General features: G+C 39.5%; 1 protein-coding gene across 1 annotated transcript in view; it reads left to right on the forward strand.

The window, feature by feature from the left end:
- Positions 1-16,544, forward strand: part of LOC107194360 (neurotrimin-like) — a 127,027-nt gene that overhangs the window by 50,254 nt on the left and 60,229 nt on the right. Inside the window, exon 3 of the mRNA XM_015583977.1 lies at positions 15,202-15,294. Coding sequence (XP_015439463.1) covers positions 15,202-15,294 — 93 coding nt within the window. The remainder of the gene's footprint in view (positions 1-15,201; positions 15,295-16,544) is intronic.

Genomic DNA, 16,544 nt, shown 5'->3' on the forward strand with positions numbered 1-16,544 from the left:
AATTTCATTTTGTGTCTATAGAACTTGTTCCTAAAACACGCATGTCCTTTATCTTCTGTGATCTAAAAACATCAGTCAAGACAGTTGATGCAATAACTTAAAATCAACGCTGTTTTGCATCACACACGGAATATTTGTATTTGCAAATTCGACGGTAATTCCCTAATTATTCTGACCGGTCTACGGAAAACAGTAGCGTAGTATTATGTTGATGCTTTCGATAGAATCCTCGAAAATGCACCGTGTACAGATGCAAGCTGTTACATTCCGTACGCGAAGCGAAGTGGCGGATGGTAAGGAGGGGTGAAGGGGACGGGGGGGTGATTTGCCGCCTAACTACGTGGTTACTAAGTACTGCTTACTACAAGAGGATTCCTGAACTGCTAACTCCTGCCTTGCTGCGGCATTGAAACGTTATCGGGTCCGAGGAATGTCTTCTAATTTGCGGATTTAAGCTTGCACTTTCGTTACATGCGGTCGACTTTAATTTCTTAATGCGCCACTTCGAGTATCCGTTTCGTTCTTGCTAAGATGGGGAAACGTAACGACGACGACGAAGATTGAAAGAAGGTAACAAAGAGTGCTTTTGCCTCATCAAGAATTATTAATATGTCCTTTCAAGTAATATAATAATTGTACGAATATAAAGTGGAGTTTAATTGTGCCGAATAATTTTAGAGTAGGTATGCTATTTGCGTTTATAAGCGTACCAGTACACAACACAGTTTATCTGCCATTTTTGTCACTATTATTTATTCATTTTTTTTCTCGATTTTATAGATTGCCTAGAAAAGATAATAATTTATCTTCATCGGGTTACTATTTATAATTACAATAAATAATCCCTTTACAACTGTTTTATCGAAACACGCTGATACCTACATGAGAAATTAAAAACTCACGGTCGTCAGTCGGTTAAAGACATTGATATAAAGATTACAAAAGTCTGAATAAATTAGCGACAGAATATTGTCTAAAATAAATCGACCTTCACAGTAGCATGATGATGCAAGAACGTCGTGAATATAAAATTTTCATACAGACACGACAAATAACCTGCCACTCTTTCGCTGGAGCTCTTATCCCAATGTTCCAGAGCAATGACACGTGGCATTGACGGGAGGGATTGGACATTTATTACAGAGACCTTTTAAAATGCGAACAGTTATTAGCTGCACGCTCGGCTAGACTTATCGTGTCCGGAATAGTTAGGACTCGATCAAGGCAGTCGATCCTCGTTTTAATGGAACGTCATTTCGGTGAAATTTGCGAGAACAACCTAGTCTTAAGATGTCGACGGAACGTGTGAGTTGAACTCGATTACGCACCATGAAGAGGCTCGATCGCGTACGTGTCCCTCGTAACTAGTTATCCGAACGCAATTCTAGCACCTCCGTCCCAACATTTTCCTCCATGGTTTCTAACGAAAATCCAATTTTCTCGAAACAGTAGCCGTAGGCTGTGTCGGGGTACGTCTTATCTTCGGATTAAAAATTTTCGAAAAGTTTCAGATAAACGGAACCATCCGCCGATACGATAATCACGATACCGCGCGATTTTCATGCGGTGGAATTACCATAAATCGCGTACGGACGCAACGTTCAACGCATTATGTTGAGTGCGCACGCGGTTCGTTTCGGAGTTTAAAAGTTGAATTCAATTAAACCGTTAACGCACGCTTCGTTTGAAATGCAAATTACGAAACGATGTTGCGTTACTTGTAATTTTCCATTCGCGATCCTCGAATTCGTCGGGGATTTTTTACGCGAAATTTTAACAACGTACGTTTGTTAATGCGTCGGATACACAGGATGGTTCTCCGAAAACAACGTTATTCTCTTTTGGTTATTTTTATAATTAGTATTTCCAGAAATTATTCAATTTTTTCGGAGTTTAATTATTACAATACACTTTCTCGAGCATTTGTGTGACTCTTTACCTTCGATTCGAACTTGGATATTTTCATCTTTCTTCAACGTGTCGGTGTCCGGTAATTTTATACCAGACATTGAATTTATTCTCCGGTTTGTTAATAATAAACTAAGGGAATCTAACTTTTATTTCAACCTTGAATCTTGGTACCATTTTCTAGTCATGAATCAAGGATATTCCTATTTCATTTTTTTACGTTTTTATTTTCTTCCAACTCGTACATTTATGACAAACTTTACACAATATTGTAAATTTCTTTACGAAGTGTAAGTTCAAGATCTAACTATACAGGGTGTCCCAAAATATGTTTAAGTCCTTGAAATAGGTGATTTGAAACAACTTTTTCGTTATCGAAAAAGTTCTCTCAGGCTTTGTTAACGAGATATTAACGAAAAACCGCGCCTAATCAGAACGCGAGTCAACCGCGGTTGAGCTCTGATTGGTCGGCGATTTTCATTAATATCTCGTTAACAAAGCCTCGACGAACTTTTTCGCAAAGGAAGAAGTTCTTTCAAATCACCCCAGGATTCACCTCTCTCAAGAACCCACAACTATTTCCAAACACCCTGTATAAAAAAATGGTACCTTCGTATTGTATTCAAAATAACCTTCCTCCATCCCCCGTTATATCCAACTCTCCAACAGAGTCTCTCGCAGCATTATTCCCAAGTGTCCGCAAGACAATAACACTCCAGGTGTGTTGCCTAAGCACCGGACAAACTACATTCTCGCGTTTCCTTTCCCCCGGAGCAATTCCGCGTGGCCTATAACCGCGATAACGCAGCCGTTCGTTGATGGTTGTATAGCCTAAATCGACCTGTGTCGGATCGACGAGGGAGGTATCCCACCGACCGGGGTTGGCGATGGTGGGGGCCGCGGAAAAAAGTTTGAAATTGATCGTTACGCCGGCGCCGCAAATGCATTTAAGCGTCCGGGGGCCCAGTGTTCAAGATCCCATTCGAAGCACCGTGTCAATATAAATGTAAATGTCAGTGGGAGGTGCGCGAGCGCATACATTGACGGTCTCTGGAGGACGATTGCTCGCGGAGAATATTGCAGATGGCCGTATGGGACGTCCGCCGCCGCTGCCGCCGCAATTGAATTGCCCTTCGGATTGGAACGTATAGAAATGTGCACAAGCGGGCCAGCCAGTCGGACGGACGGCACTTTGTTTCGCGTGTATCGATCGTTCACTGGGCCATTGGGGAGTGCCGGTTTCCACGGATCCGCAGTGACCATCGCGCGCGATGTCAAAGAGTGGACCATTTGATCCACGGCCCGTTACCATTCCGTTGCCGGCGACAGATTCCGCCGTCGATCGGCCGGTTAGCGTCCGTCGACACTGCTACATGTTCGAGCCAGAACTTCCAGGCTACTCTTGCCCGTTCGATGATAACTCGATATATACACGCCAGACCGTTAATTCGGTCTGATGTGCATTACGACGATTGGTCCGAATAAATCAAAAAGCTTGTTACTTGCCATCGTCTGCCAGGACGATAACGGGGATTTTGGTCGCGTGATCTTGTGCATGTATCGGTTTTCTCGGTGTCACCGACGTTAATTATCTGGACCTCGAACCCCTACCCCCTACCCCAACGGAATTATTTTGTTGCGTGTATAGGTAACTAGTACACCGTCTACGCCCACCGATTTCAAACAGGACCGATGCATTGAAAGGGTTGAATGGTAGTGCCACGTCGAAGTTGCCATTGTACCGTGCGTCGCCCCACGGTTAATGGAATGTAGCTGTTCGGTGAATGAACTCTGTATGGACAGATGATTATCCCGTGAAGGATGAATAATGTCTCGGTTTAATTCGTGTATTTCGCGTCCGTTCGATCGGACGAGAGTGTATTAACTCCCGATCTCTTTGAAAATCGGTGCCTGTGAGCGTGAAAAAAAAAAAAAGGAAGAACAAAGTGTCATGGTTTTAGTCTCTTCTGGCAGCGAGATGCATGGGATTCGATTAAACCTTTCCACGGATCGATAGTCCGGTCGAATCCCTATTTTCCAGCGGCCCTGTTATATCAGTAATTAAAAGCCCAGGTGCAAGTAGGATGGAATATACACGAGGAGGGTTGGGGCTGCGTACAGTCGTGAAATATGAAAGTTGCTTGAGTCGAGGTGCTTTTCACAGCCGCTTATCTGCAGTTTTACGCGCGTTATTCGATTTTCGCGTGTATATGCGGACGTGCATTGTTCCCGTAGCTCTCGTGGCGAAAACAAAGCGTTATCTTTAGGCCGAAACAATGTTCCCCTCTCGATCCACGGTTGGAACAACTGGCTGCTGCTGCAGCCATCTGCTGGAATCGCTATCATCGATCACGTGTGTGATGTATGTCTCGATCTCGACAGCGAATCCTTTTTTAACACAGACGAATGACTGCCGGGGTGAAAGCCGTGGACCTTTTTTTTTTCGGGGCTTTTTTTTTTTTCGTTCGTCTGTCCTCGAGCCGATTCCCGGGCCGTGGAGCGTTGGTGACGTTTTGTGTTCGACGGGGAACGAACTGGCACGGAATTCCGGCGTGGTTCACGGTTCGATTTACATCGGGCATGGATTCGACGATACTCCCTTTTTGACGCTGGTTACCGTATCGTGGGCGACCGAAACAAGGATCTTTGAATGTTCCATGGCTTGTATCCGAGATCCTTGAAATCTCTCTGTGTGCTCTCTCTCTCTCTCTCTCTCTCTCTCTCTCTCTCTCTCTCTCTCTCTCTCTCCCTCTCTTTCTCTCTTGGTTTCCGTTCGCTGGACTGAACCGACACGGTTTTCGCGCCAGAGCAGAATGTTCGATGCTGATCCGCCCCGTCAGCTGAGTTTCGGCTGCATATCGGGAATTAGACGGTTCTCGGAAAAGTTTGTGGCATGTTTGACCCACAAAACGCTGTGAAATTGAACCGGGCAGCCGTTGAAAAGTGAAAGTTTGAAGGTCTGTTATCTGGAAAAAAATATGTAGATTTCGAATCGTTCGTGCGAACTAACATTATCATCGATTGTTTTCTGGATGTATTTGTTTCAGTGCGTGAAAGAGTTTAGTTCACGGTGAGAGGGAAGTACACGCTTTATTGATACTCGTAAAGGTTTTATTTTATTGTACTGTACGTGGTTATAATATTTGTCGTGAGGGAATAAAGCCCATAGCTCCAATGTGTTTATTATGGTCATTTTCCTATGATGTTATAGACATTTCACTTAAAATTAATGTAATATCCACGTGACACAGTATTATAAGAAAATGTTACAGCCAAAGTAAAACATATGTGGTACGTAATATACAATAAGAACAAATGAAGGAAGGTTCATTATTCATGCAAGGTATGTTTATGAAAGAAATTGTCGAGTCTGATCAATATAGTCTATTTATACTCTCGCACCAAATACATGCTACTCTACATAATTGCACTTATCAATTAAAAGTTTTGAGCCACTCTATGAATTGAAACGGACAGAAATTTTCGATTAGAGTTAAGGCTTCAAGTAGCCGTCGTTCCAGTCGCTGACTTCAAAACAGAAGTTTATCCGGAGTTTATCATTTGCTCCGTGGTATACCTTCCGAAGAATTTATAACATCCAGAGTGATTTAGATCGGTAATAATTAGATCGCAATTGTTTATGCGTTTCTAGCATCTCTTATTAGTATTTGCAACAATTAATCCATTAGGACTCAACGCAATATTTTGTTATACAAAGAGTACCGACCCTAAATTTTTCTGATAGCACTTATATTCTTTCTTATACACTTTTACAAATAATAAAAAATTATACACCGCCTGGCATTACTATAAAGCCAGTTTAAAATTTTCAATTCTTATGTATTGTGATCAAATTAAAAACGGACCAAGTATGCGATGTCTGAAATAGTGTTGGGAAACTTTAAGGAAGAAAAATATGTTTCTAATTTATTGTCGTTGCTTTATTTTCATTTCGTGAAATGCTTTTTCTCCTTACAGTCAGATTAGTATTTGATAGTAAATAGATAAATATTCTAATATTAACGTGTAACTCGGAAGTTAGAGATATGTTCAAATATATTCGAGTAACTCGATAATTTTCGAGCTGAAAATTCATCTTCAACTAAATCGAAGTCTTACGAAGGCTCGAATATTCCAACTGTTTATGTTTCTCAAATATCTACAATTTCTTTCAAACAGTTCATCGATTTCAAATAGCACGGAAAATTCAAATGCATGACTCGACCCAAGCAATCGAACCGAGTTCCGCTCATCTTGTTAATTACAGGTACTCGCACACTCCTGTTGCAATGATAAATCGTGATAAATGTTCGAGAAGGGTGCACGCAGAATCGCCTGTATCTAACACCGTGAGCATCCCCTCCTTACCAAGCTATGTACGAGAAGAGCCCCGATACAACGCGGCTAAACTCACCGCAAGGGGGTGTCTCTTCATTCTAAAGTTGAAAACTTATCCTCTCTCCCCGGGCCGGAGGCCTCGTGCTCAACTGGGACGAACCGACGAACTCCATTACTTTGATCCATATTTTATTTAGTCCATGGGGTTGGGACGAGGGGGTGAAAAAAGGGGCGGGCGGCGAAAAGTTGGTTGGAAAAGAGCGGAAACCGTTGGTGGTGCCGTGGCCGGGGCGATAGTGGGTTGCTTGGACGTCGGGAACGGCGATCCCTGTAAATAGAGGGGCCAGGTTAGAACGGAGGTATAACCGTTTTCGCACTTTTACGAGGCCGCGCCCGGTTAATTTGCTGTGCAATTGCCACTTCCGCGAGCCGCCACCCGCGAATGAGGATAGGATCTAATTTTTCTCCAGTTTTTCAACTTGTCCGCGGCAACGGAACCGCCACCAGGTCCTTTTATTCCCGACATTCTTTTTTTTTTTTCCTGGTCCCCCCACCCCAATCTCCCAGCCGCCCCGTGTCTTCTTCGGCCGGCTTACACCGGCTAAGAAGACTCGCAGTGTATAAAGAGAGCGGGATTAACACGGCGGAGTGTAAAATTAAATTTATGCCCTCGCAAGTTTCCGTAATATCCTTGGCCCCTCGCGACCCATGTATCTTCCGCCACCCCCCTCCCCCTCTGCCGCCACCATTTTGATTTATCTACTGTTATTCGAACGCGGGTATTAATTAAATTTGAAACGGGAGGAACAGACCGGGTGTGATTAAGTCGACGATGCCGAAAAATGTTGGGCGTTTCGGGGAATTGGACTCTGCGGCTGTGAAATTCGCTGGTTGCGTTCGAGGATGTATTTAACGATCAGTTTCTATAATTTATGGTGGATTTCGTATTTCGTATTCACGGATGTTAGATTCATATTCCCCTTGCCGAATTCTGTTGCACGTGAAGTCGTTCAAATGCGCCGGAACCGTTTCATTCGTTTTAACGAAATGTTTAAACACCATTTTCTTCGATTTCTTCTATGTCTTGTTGAGGTGAATCTACTTTTTGCGGCTGCTGGGTTTCTTCTCCGTTCCCCGTGAAATCCGGTAATCCAGATCTCTTTAGAAATCTTCCTTCCACGGCAGTTCCTTCCTTCCTAATTTGCTTCTGCTACACGGGACTGGAAGTGCAGTTATACCTTGCATTTCTGCGTTAGTTTTACTCGAGACTACATTTTCCGTTTTAATCAAAAACAAACATAAATACCAACATTTGTCTATAACTTTTCTTTTTCTCAATTTTGTTCGCATACTTTTGAAACCATTTTACTTATACGATTATGAGTGAAGTAATGTGATGATTATTAAGGACATTGCATGAAATTGCTATTTTAATTGTGCAGTTTCTTTTTAGGAAATATTATTGCGAAAAAGTTCGTTGAAGGGAGTAAAGTTCAGACAATGTCGTTGCGTTCCAAAGGAAATGAGATTGAATGGGAAGACTGTATTACGTAAAAGAAGAAAAGAGTTACACGTTTCGTGTTCATACGTCTTTGCTGAAGTAAATTCAGTTGGTCACGCAATGCTGTCGGCGTATTATCTTCTCTGATAAATAAAAAATCGATAGTTCGACGTCTTCTCCGTCTTCTTTCCATCTTTAGACTGATGGTGCAATGACTGGACTGTTTTCGTTAACAAAAGAGTGAATTTCCATTATACTACGAACTGAAGTCGTATAGAAGCTCTTTGTTACAAAAATTTTATACAATGATAAAGCACAAATATACTATGCTGTGATTATTCTCTAGTCGTACTAACCGTGCTGTGAAAAATTAAACAGTTCGATATATATTGTATTCTCCATAATCTTCTAGAATCAATTGCCCTGATTATTATTTCACAGAGTAGAAAATTATAAAGTGGAACCAAAACCATCAAATCGGCTTTTCTCCAATGACAATTGAAAGATCTTCGATAAGAATTAGCAGTGTTGCGAAGTTACTCTTAAGTTAATTGTATCATAAACAGTCAATAATATTGACATTTCTTTTTCAAGTAACATGATAGCAACGTCATTTTAATATTAAATATTAGGAATAGTTAGTGTTTATTTTGGAAATTTAGGATTACGATACCAAATCGTTTTAATTTTTTATTAAATACTTTTCAGTAGGTGTAATGCTACGGGAGCTACAAGAGTATCTCTTAAATTCTTGTCGTCATTCCTTTTCCTTTTTAATTCCCCCGGAATTTTGTCTGGGCCGGGCACGCCAGTGACGCTTGAATTAGTTAAAGAGCCTATCGGAAAAGTGGCGACAGACCGGAACGGAGCAACTTGGGTAAAATACTCCTCTGGGTGTATAAAGCTGTATTAGACGTCCTAGCTTCCTCGTACAACTTCATAGCACCGGTCGGGGACCTCCGGTCCTCTGGGAATTTACATGTGGTTCCGAGCTATTCAACGGGACAAAGTGAATAAACAATGTTGCGAAATTATCTTAACCAAGTTGCGATTCTAATTACGCCATCTGGATTAATATCACGGAACGCGCGACAATCGGGGGAATTTGTATCGATTCACATTAGCCTGTTCGTGTCTTTTTTCATCTGAATTCACAATTCGTGTTGGCGTTATATAAAAATTTGTAAATATAAAATACTTGCCTGATTTAAATACACTTAGTACGAAAAAAAAATTATTATTTTATTGTTGGTGTTGTATAGAAATTTCCAAATTTAAAATAATTGAACGATTTAAATAGATTTCGTAGATTTACGAACCATGATTCTCGTTTGGATTATTTTATTGTTGGTATCATATAGAAATTTTCAAATATAAAATAATTTTTTTTCCATTTTAATTCTTTAATTCAATAATTTTTTTCATTTATTTTATTCCATCCATTTAGGGTCAAAACGTTTATAAACACCGTTAACATCGTATCGACGACACTTGTAGGGACATTTTAGTTTTTATTCGCGCATGATGTAACTGAAACATTCTGCGTCACATCAAACACACAGATACATTCAGTATTCTATCAGATGTACATTGTACATGAGATGGTAATATTGTTGATAATAACCGTTTCATTTATAAACCATTGTTTCGCTTCTGGAAATAGAAGCTGGAGGTCGCCGGGGGTTTAGGGTAAAATGCCTGTTACTATTTCGTCAACAAAGACTGGATTCCAAGTATGCAGGAATAACACGCAAGGACAAGCAAGGATATTTCTAACATACATTTTTGTACTAGTTTGCATGTGACTCGCGTACAACCACGGTGCTGCCAATTAGTCACGGGGAATCACCTCCACTTTCGTAGGCAATGGAGAAGAGTTCCCCTTCCGCCTTCGTAAAATTTTCATTGTGTCACGCACAGCTCGAGTTATCAGTCAAAACGTAGCATTCGTACAGTGAACTTTCGCCAAGACACATTGAAGTTAATAGAATATTATTTTTAAGATAATTCGGTGTGTGTGTGTGGTACGGGTAATGGTTCTCTACTATTATCGAGAATTGTACGTATCAATTAGTTTGAAGACCATATTGAAGTAGGTAAGTTATTATCTACCGTTTTCTTAATTGAATGGGTGTCCTTTTAATTGATTTTGTAAATAAATTCTGTTTACTAATTTGTAACAAACACGCTTCTTTACGCCGATGGTAGTATTACAGTGAAATAGGGTTAGTATTACAGGTAGTATTACAGTAAAATAGTGAAAGTGGGAATATAGCAAGTGCAGGTAATACAGTTAAACAAATTACATGTCGTTGGTTTCATAAAGTTCTCAAAAGAGTCAGTCGTTGACGGTGACTTTATTAAAAAAAAAATGTGCACAATAATGCAGGGTTGGATATCGACTGCTGTCGTCGCGTATATTTATTATAAAACCATGAGTCACGGGAGACCCGGATCGATTTGTCTTTACACGCGAATTGGTATAGAGAGGCGAACATAGCCCAGATCTATCTATCAACGGTGTAGAAAGATGGAAAAGGGCGTTCTCGACAAAAAAAAAAAAACGTAGACACGCGTGGAAGAGCGATGACGCAATTTAAAAACTGACGTATCTTGTTAAATCGCTATTAAAACCATAGCATACGTGTTTCACCATAGTTGTTAAACGATATTTCATATCGACGAAACGGACTGTCGTTATTTTGAGAGCGTACGATAACAGAATCTGGCAGTGAAAATAAATGAATCTATATTTCTTGTATTATTAGTGATACACACACATCGTGTTCTTATACCTATTACGAATGTAGTAAACCTTAAAAATAATTATAGTGTAACTATAGATTTTTATTGCAAAGAAAAATTTATTCGCGTTTTATTATGGTCATTTTATATAGAAATACAATGATCAACAAATTCGGATACAAATATTAATATGTAATTTATTTGAACTTTAAAAAACAAGACAAGTGTAAGATTATTTCTGTCATTACCATTCTCAGGAGAACAGTTTCCATGAATAATTGTCATTACTATTAAATCATTCCAATTGTTACGAGCGTGTCCTAATACAATTCGAATGTTCTGCCACGCAGAGCTCGTTCGATAGTTACGTGTGACGGACAACCTATTTATGCTTCCTGGATCCAGTTACGTTCGGACCACCGATTTTGTCGAATAGCAATGGCGAATTGGTCTTCAATGGAAAATGTATTTCACGAGGATCTGTACAAAATCGTCGTTATCTAATGATCCATTCAACAGAGAATAATCCAATTAATTCAGAGGAGCGTATTGTAATGTTCAATGGAACAGTTTATAGCCAATGAGATATATCTCACACCAGACGCGGCGTAAGAAACGAAAACACAGACTAGATTAGGTGATTAGACATAACTGATGAGGTGAAATCTAGGGAACCCCATGCATATTTTCAGAATAATTTATATTTATTCGTTAATTAAATTACTTAAAAGGATGTCGGTTTACCTCAGAATACAAAGCAACTAGTTGTGTAATAAGTAGCCTGCGGATGTTTATGCAAATGTAGATTTTTGTCGGTCAAACTAAAAAAATTAAAATCAAACATTTCACTTTCTTTACTATTCTACCAGATTCAAAATAAAGTGCAAACCTCCCTAAATTGTATTAAACACTTGAGTATAGTGAATTATAGAGAATCCTGTATGCAACACATGCATAACGTCCCCAATCTACACTAATGAGATTTGTGTAACAACTAACAAGATTTCCACCTCACCAGTTAAGGGTTAAAAATTAATTAGTTTTACATTGAAGGGGTCCTAACAAAAACGGTCTTCGGAAACAAGAACGAAAACTTAAAAATGGTGTTTCAACGAGGTCGGGATCGTTCCCCAATTCGTGACAAGACCGCAAATTTCCTCTTTGGCGGGGGTGCGTATCCGGTCGAAGCTTCCGTTCGGAATCCAAGAAATTCAAATCGAGTCGCGAAGACAGTAGCAGCGAAGCAATTGCCTGTCTCGTGTGTACTCGGCTGTAGAGCGCAATTGCTGTATTTTTGAAGTCACCTTTGTGTTTCTTTGTTTTCAAATTTCGCAGCTACGCTTGAACTTGGGTGGGTAACTGAATTCTATTGGTCGCTGCGAGCCGTGCCAGCATTCATTCCATCTCTAACGCTCGACACGATACTGTTAAGAAAGCATTCATTGTTGGAATTCTAGCGAGAACTATATCCCCCTTTTCTTTCCGCTGGTTCTCTGGCTGTTATCCGAGCCGTATCCTCTCGGCTCCTCCTGCATCGACGAACGAACTGAACCACCCCAGCGTCGAGAGCTGCGTTTATTTAGGACGTGGTCTCATCATGAAACGATAATATCACGGCCGACCAGGCAACGATTAATGGAGCAATCTCGGCTGTGACTGATGTTATACGCAATCGGGAAACAGCTTCTGGCTTTTCATCGGCTTCGGAACGCGTACATCGCGCGCGCACCCGCGACCCGACCCTGTGGAATTACCTGGCTTATACGGGGACCGTCCAATCTATTCAGCACCGGGAAATTTACTTTACGACTTATTGCGCCGGTGTTTAGGGTCACAGTGCGACCGTGCCGTCGCTTGTGCTCGTAGGAAACGTCACTGATACTCTATTTATTGGGTACATCAGCGATTATTTAACCATAGATTGTTTTAGGGGTTGGAACCTAATTTTGAAATTCTTGGAACTTGTAATCGAAACTATGCAAGATTTTGGAACTCTCGAAACTTGAAGCGATGATTTTTTTTTTTTTAATTTTAATCTTTATTGACCATGGGTAAACGAAACATGAATGGAAACTTAACATTATATTCACTTATCCTTTTTTTTTTCACTTTTCAGACGTTCATACGAAATTCCCTAAATCCAGCTGTCTGTTCTCCAGGAAGGTTGTTGATTTGATGATGTTGATAACCTTCGATGAAAAATTTAAGTTCAATATTTTTGTTTCTTTCGTTTTTCGTGAGTTTAAAAGCACTTATCCTGCATATTGTGGGCAGCAACCTTATTTAACAAAATCGTTCGATACACTGAAATATCAGTTTAGATGCACGATATTGTCTGCAGACAGTCTGATTGGATTTTTTATTGGTGGAAATAATTGTGATGGTCCTACATTATTAATTTTTAGGTGACAGTAAAATTCAGAAATCGTTTCGAAGGTCGTTGAATACGTGAAGACGATATAGAACTCGTTTGATTTCGTCTCATAATTTTATTATTTGCGAATCAAAGGGGACAGAGATAAAATAATAACGCGGGACGGCGGAGTCGACTAATTGCCGACACGTAAATGGAAGTGATTAAGAAGAAAGTTTTTCCATTTGGGGACTTCATAATCTCGTCCTTATTGATTTAAATGTAACTTCGTGAAATAGAAATTGCTCCTTAAATCGGAGTTTCCCGGGGAAATATGAGTTTCGCGTCCTCCGATTTCAAGATGGGGGGAAACATCGCTACTTCCGAAGTTTGCATTGAGGCACCTTGAAGTAGTTTACATTACAACTGAAGTCACCGTCACGTCTCCTAACACTTCAACTTTCTCAACACTCGAGGAACCTCGGGATTTGTCTTTTCAATGAATTTGACGTGGAAAAAGTTTATCGTCGCTCGAAAAACACAGGAATATAGAATTCACGACCGGTTATACGATTAATAATCGATTCGGCACTGAAATTAGACGACGAATAAAGGCAAAACGCGTGTCATATTCCTCTCTTTTTAACGAATCCGTTTCATCATGAACTTATTCAGCACTGCATTTAATAATTCCCGAATGCCAAGTTTCATAATTCTCGCGAGAAGTTAACAACAGCGGCTGTACTCGTTCAGTTAATTTCGTACCAAGCACAACGTGTAAGTTCGGACAGTTATTACACTTTAAATCAAGCGAGATATATATTCAGTTTCTTACGGTGTCAGATTAACGAGCTTCCGGTTCAGATTGTTGTTGACTTCCGGCTCTATTCAGAACGTGAAATTTAATTTTGCTTAAATCGAAGTAGGCTTGCCCATAGCTTACTATATATAAATATGCTGTTCGGCAAATAGAATTTAATTCAGTAGAATTATAGTACAATTATAGTACAGTAACTTGCATAACGATAACTGTGTTTGACGTTATGACTTGCAGTTTCCTGTTTTAAAGAAACTGTAAAACGGTAAGCGAAAATTAAATAAATCTGTTTCAGAGCAATATTATTATTAAGCGTACAAAATATGTTATACAACTCGGAAAAGAGCGAAGAAACAATTTTTTGTTTCGTATAATTTCACTTTGAAACGTTTCCAGTAACATTTAGAATGTTTCCTCGTCGAATAATAGTCTATTTTTAAACGACAGAATGTAAAATTAATTTCTAGCATGAAATCAGAATATTCGACAGACACGAGGAATATATGCAGTCGTATCCTTGGAAAGTTCAATTGCACTTTGCAAGCGTATCGCTGTACCTCCGAGGAAAAAAGATAAATAAAATCAGAGGAAGTTAGTCGTTACCGAACCATGCAACATTTCCATCTGCTATTCATACTTTCTTGTACTTTCGCTTGGAGAAGACCTATAGTCCGTCCAAGTTATGAAAATTACTTTCCGCGGCAGTCATGGCGGAACATCGTTGAACTCCCGACAGTAGGTCATGATTTCCAACTTTAAATTACCATTTGACTGTCTCGAATACTTGACAAAAGACTGCGGGTAATTGTTCCCAATAAGCGTACTTGTTTTGACAGGCTGCCGTTCAACGGAATTTCTAACGAAACGAAATCAAATTAAAATTGACTTTCAATGGAACTGATTTTTCAATTGTAATTGACATTCGACGTTATTTCTTTTACGAAAATTGATATGAAATTTTCATAATTCCATTTTCGACAATTTTTCTACCAAAAGTCGATAAACTGAAATGAAAAATTATACCTCAGATCATGAGAGACTAAATGATTCGCAAGAATTTTTTTAATACATCAAGTTCACTAATCTATAATTTTTTTGTATTATTTCAAATCAATACTTTTCATTCCCACTGTTTCAATTACCAAGTTTTCTGGTTCATTCGGAACGATTGATTTCAGTCTTCCAATTTTCAGTCAGCTTCAGAGGCAATCGATTAATATTAAACATTGGTCTCTTGCCTTTATCGGAAAAAGAAGTATCTGAATGAAAATGGTTGCAACTGAATGGCCGGGAAAATGTTCACCTCTAATTTAAAAGGTCGGTCGGTTTCATTAGGAGGCTCTTTATCGATATAAAGATTCATTTAAATCATCCGCGGGAGATTCAGCTGGAAATCTTACGGTTTCAGATAAGAGAAACGAGAAAGGCCACGAGCCATCGGGAGCATTCTTTTATCCGCAAGAGCACCTAATTTACCGTTACGTTTCATCCATCTGGCTTGGTCATTAATGTTACCATTCTCCTTTTGCCTTTTTCCAGGACGGCAATCGAGGAATCTGGAAATATTAGGACAGATATCGAGCCACCATCATGGGACGCAGTATGCATCGATGTCAGAGAGTTACAAAAACAGTAAGTTTCTATCATACACTGAATAGAAGGGATTCGAAAGATTCAAACGATATATTATACTTAATTTACAACAACAAAAAACGATACTTCGAAACCTGTTATTTCGTTTTGGTCGGTTCTATAAACTAATTAGTTAACCCTAGAACTACCGATGACGAATGTATATTTATTTCCATCCGATCGATTAACAGGACAACCTTTTGAAAATATTAAAATTTATATGGCAACTAATTTCTTCATTTTCAGACTGTAATAAAGGTTGCGAACGATCTGTAAAAAAACATTGTTGTAACATTTTAATCATTGGCATAAATCAGGTATTAGTCATTTCGACTGATTTGGTAGTTCTAGTGTTAATATCAATTCTGGTTCTACTATTTACAGTATCGAACAAATGAATTCGGGCAGAGATGTTTTACTTTTTGTAGTTGTTATCGTGTTCACTATTTAGTCCAACGCTACCATTCATAAAAGTTACACCAAATACTTGCATATTACAAAATATAGAATTTTATCTATATTTAACTGAACAAAAGTATGCAGACTCTGAAACATGAGATTTGTAAAAATATGAACTCCTGAATATGGACTCCAGAGCCAGAGTGTATTAAATACCACATTCTTTAAAAAATGACATTTAATTGAGTCCATATTTTGTTCAGAGACAAACAGTATAAAATCCATCACATAGAGGACTTAATGCAATTTACACTATTTCTACACATCGACACTTGTTATAAGTCTAGTAAAAAATTCGAAGGTAGCGATTGTTGCTCATTAAATTCCTATAAAACGGTTCCAAAAATACGTTTTCGCATTTTGATTCTCTCTCCCCTAAAGTTTGAAAAGTGTGCATTAATACACTTTGACTCTACAGTCCAGAAATACGTTCCTCGTTCTATTCCGAGGTCTTAACAGCGTTCGCCTCCGATTACGCGATAGAATCGTGTCCAAGAACTCCCGTTTATGGATGCTGACACGTGTATAAAAGAACATCAAGCCTCCACTCGTATATCGTTCAAACGATTGCCACTTTGCAAACTGCCACGAGGCTGAAACTAAAGTAACCGATGACACCTGTGTGTTCACGGTGAAACGAAGAAGCACGTTATTTCCAGCTCGGTAACGAGACGAGCGATCATTCAACGCTGACCGTAATCCAGCTTCGAATCAGTACCGAGAACCGCGAAATCTCGCGGGGATTAACGTGATAGAAATCCTCGATCCCCGACTACTCTCTCTCTTTCTCT

The sequence above is a fragment of the Dufourea novaeangliae genome, unplaced genomic scaffold (assembly GCF_001272555.1).
Source record: "Dufourea novaeangliae isolate 0120121106 unplaced genomic scaffold, ASM127255v1 scaffold39, whole genome shotgun sequence".
Taxonomy (NCBI): domain Eukaryota; kingdom Metazoa; phylum Arthropoda; class Insecta; order Hymenoptera; family Halictidae; genus Dufourea; species Dufourea novaeangliae.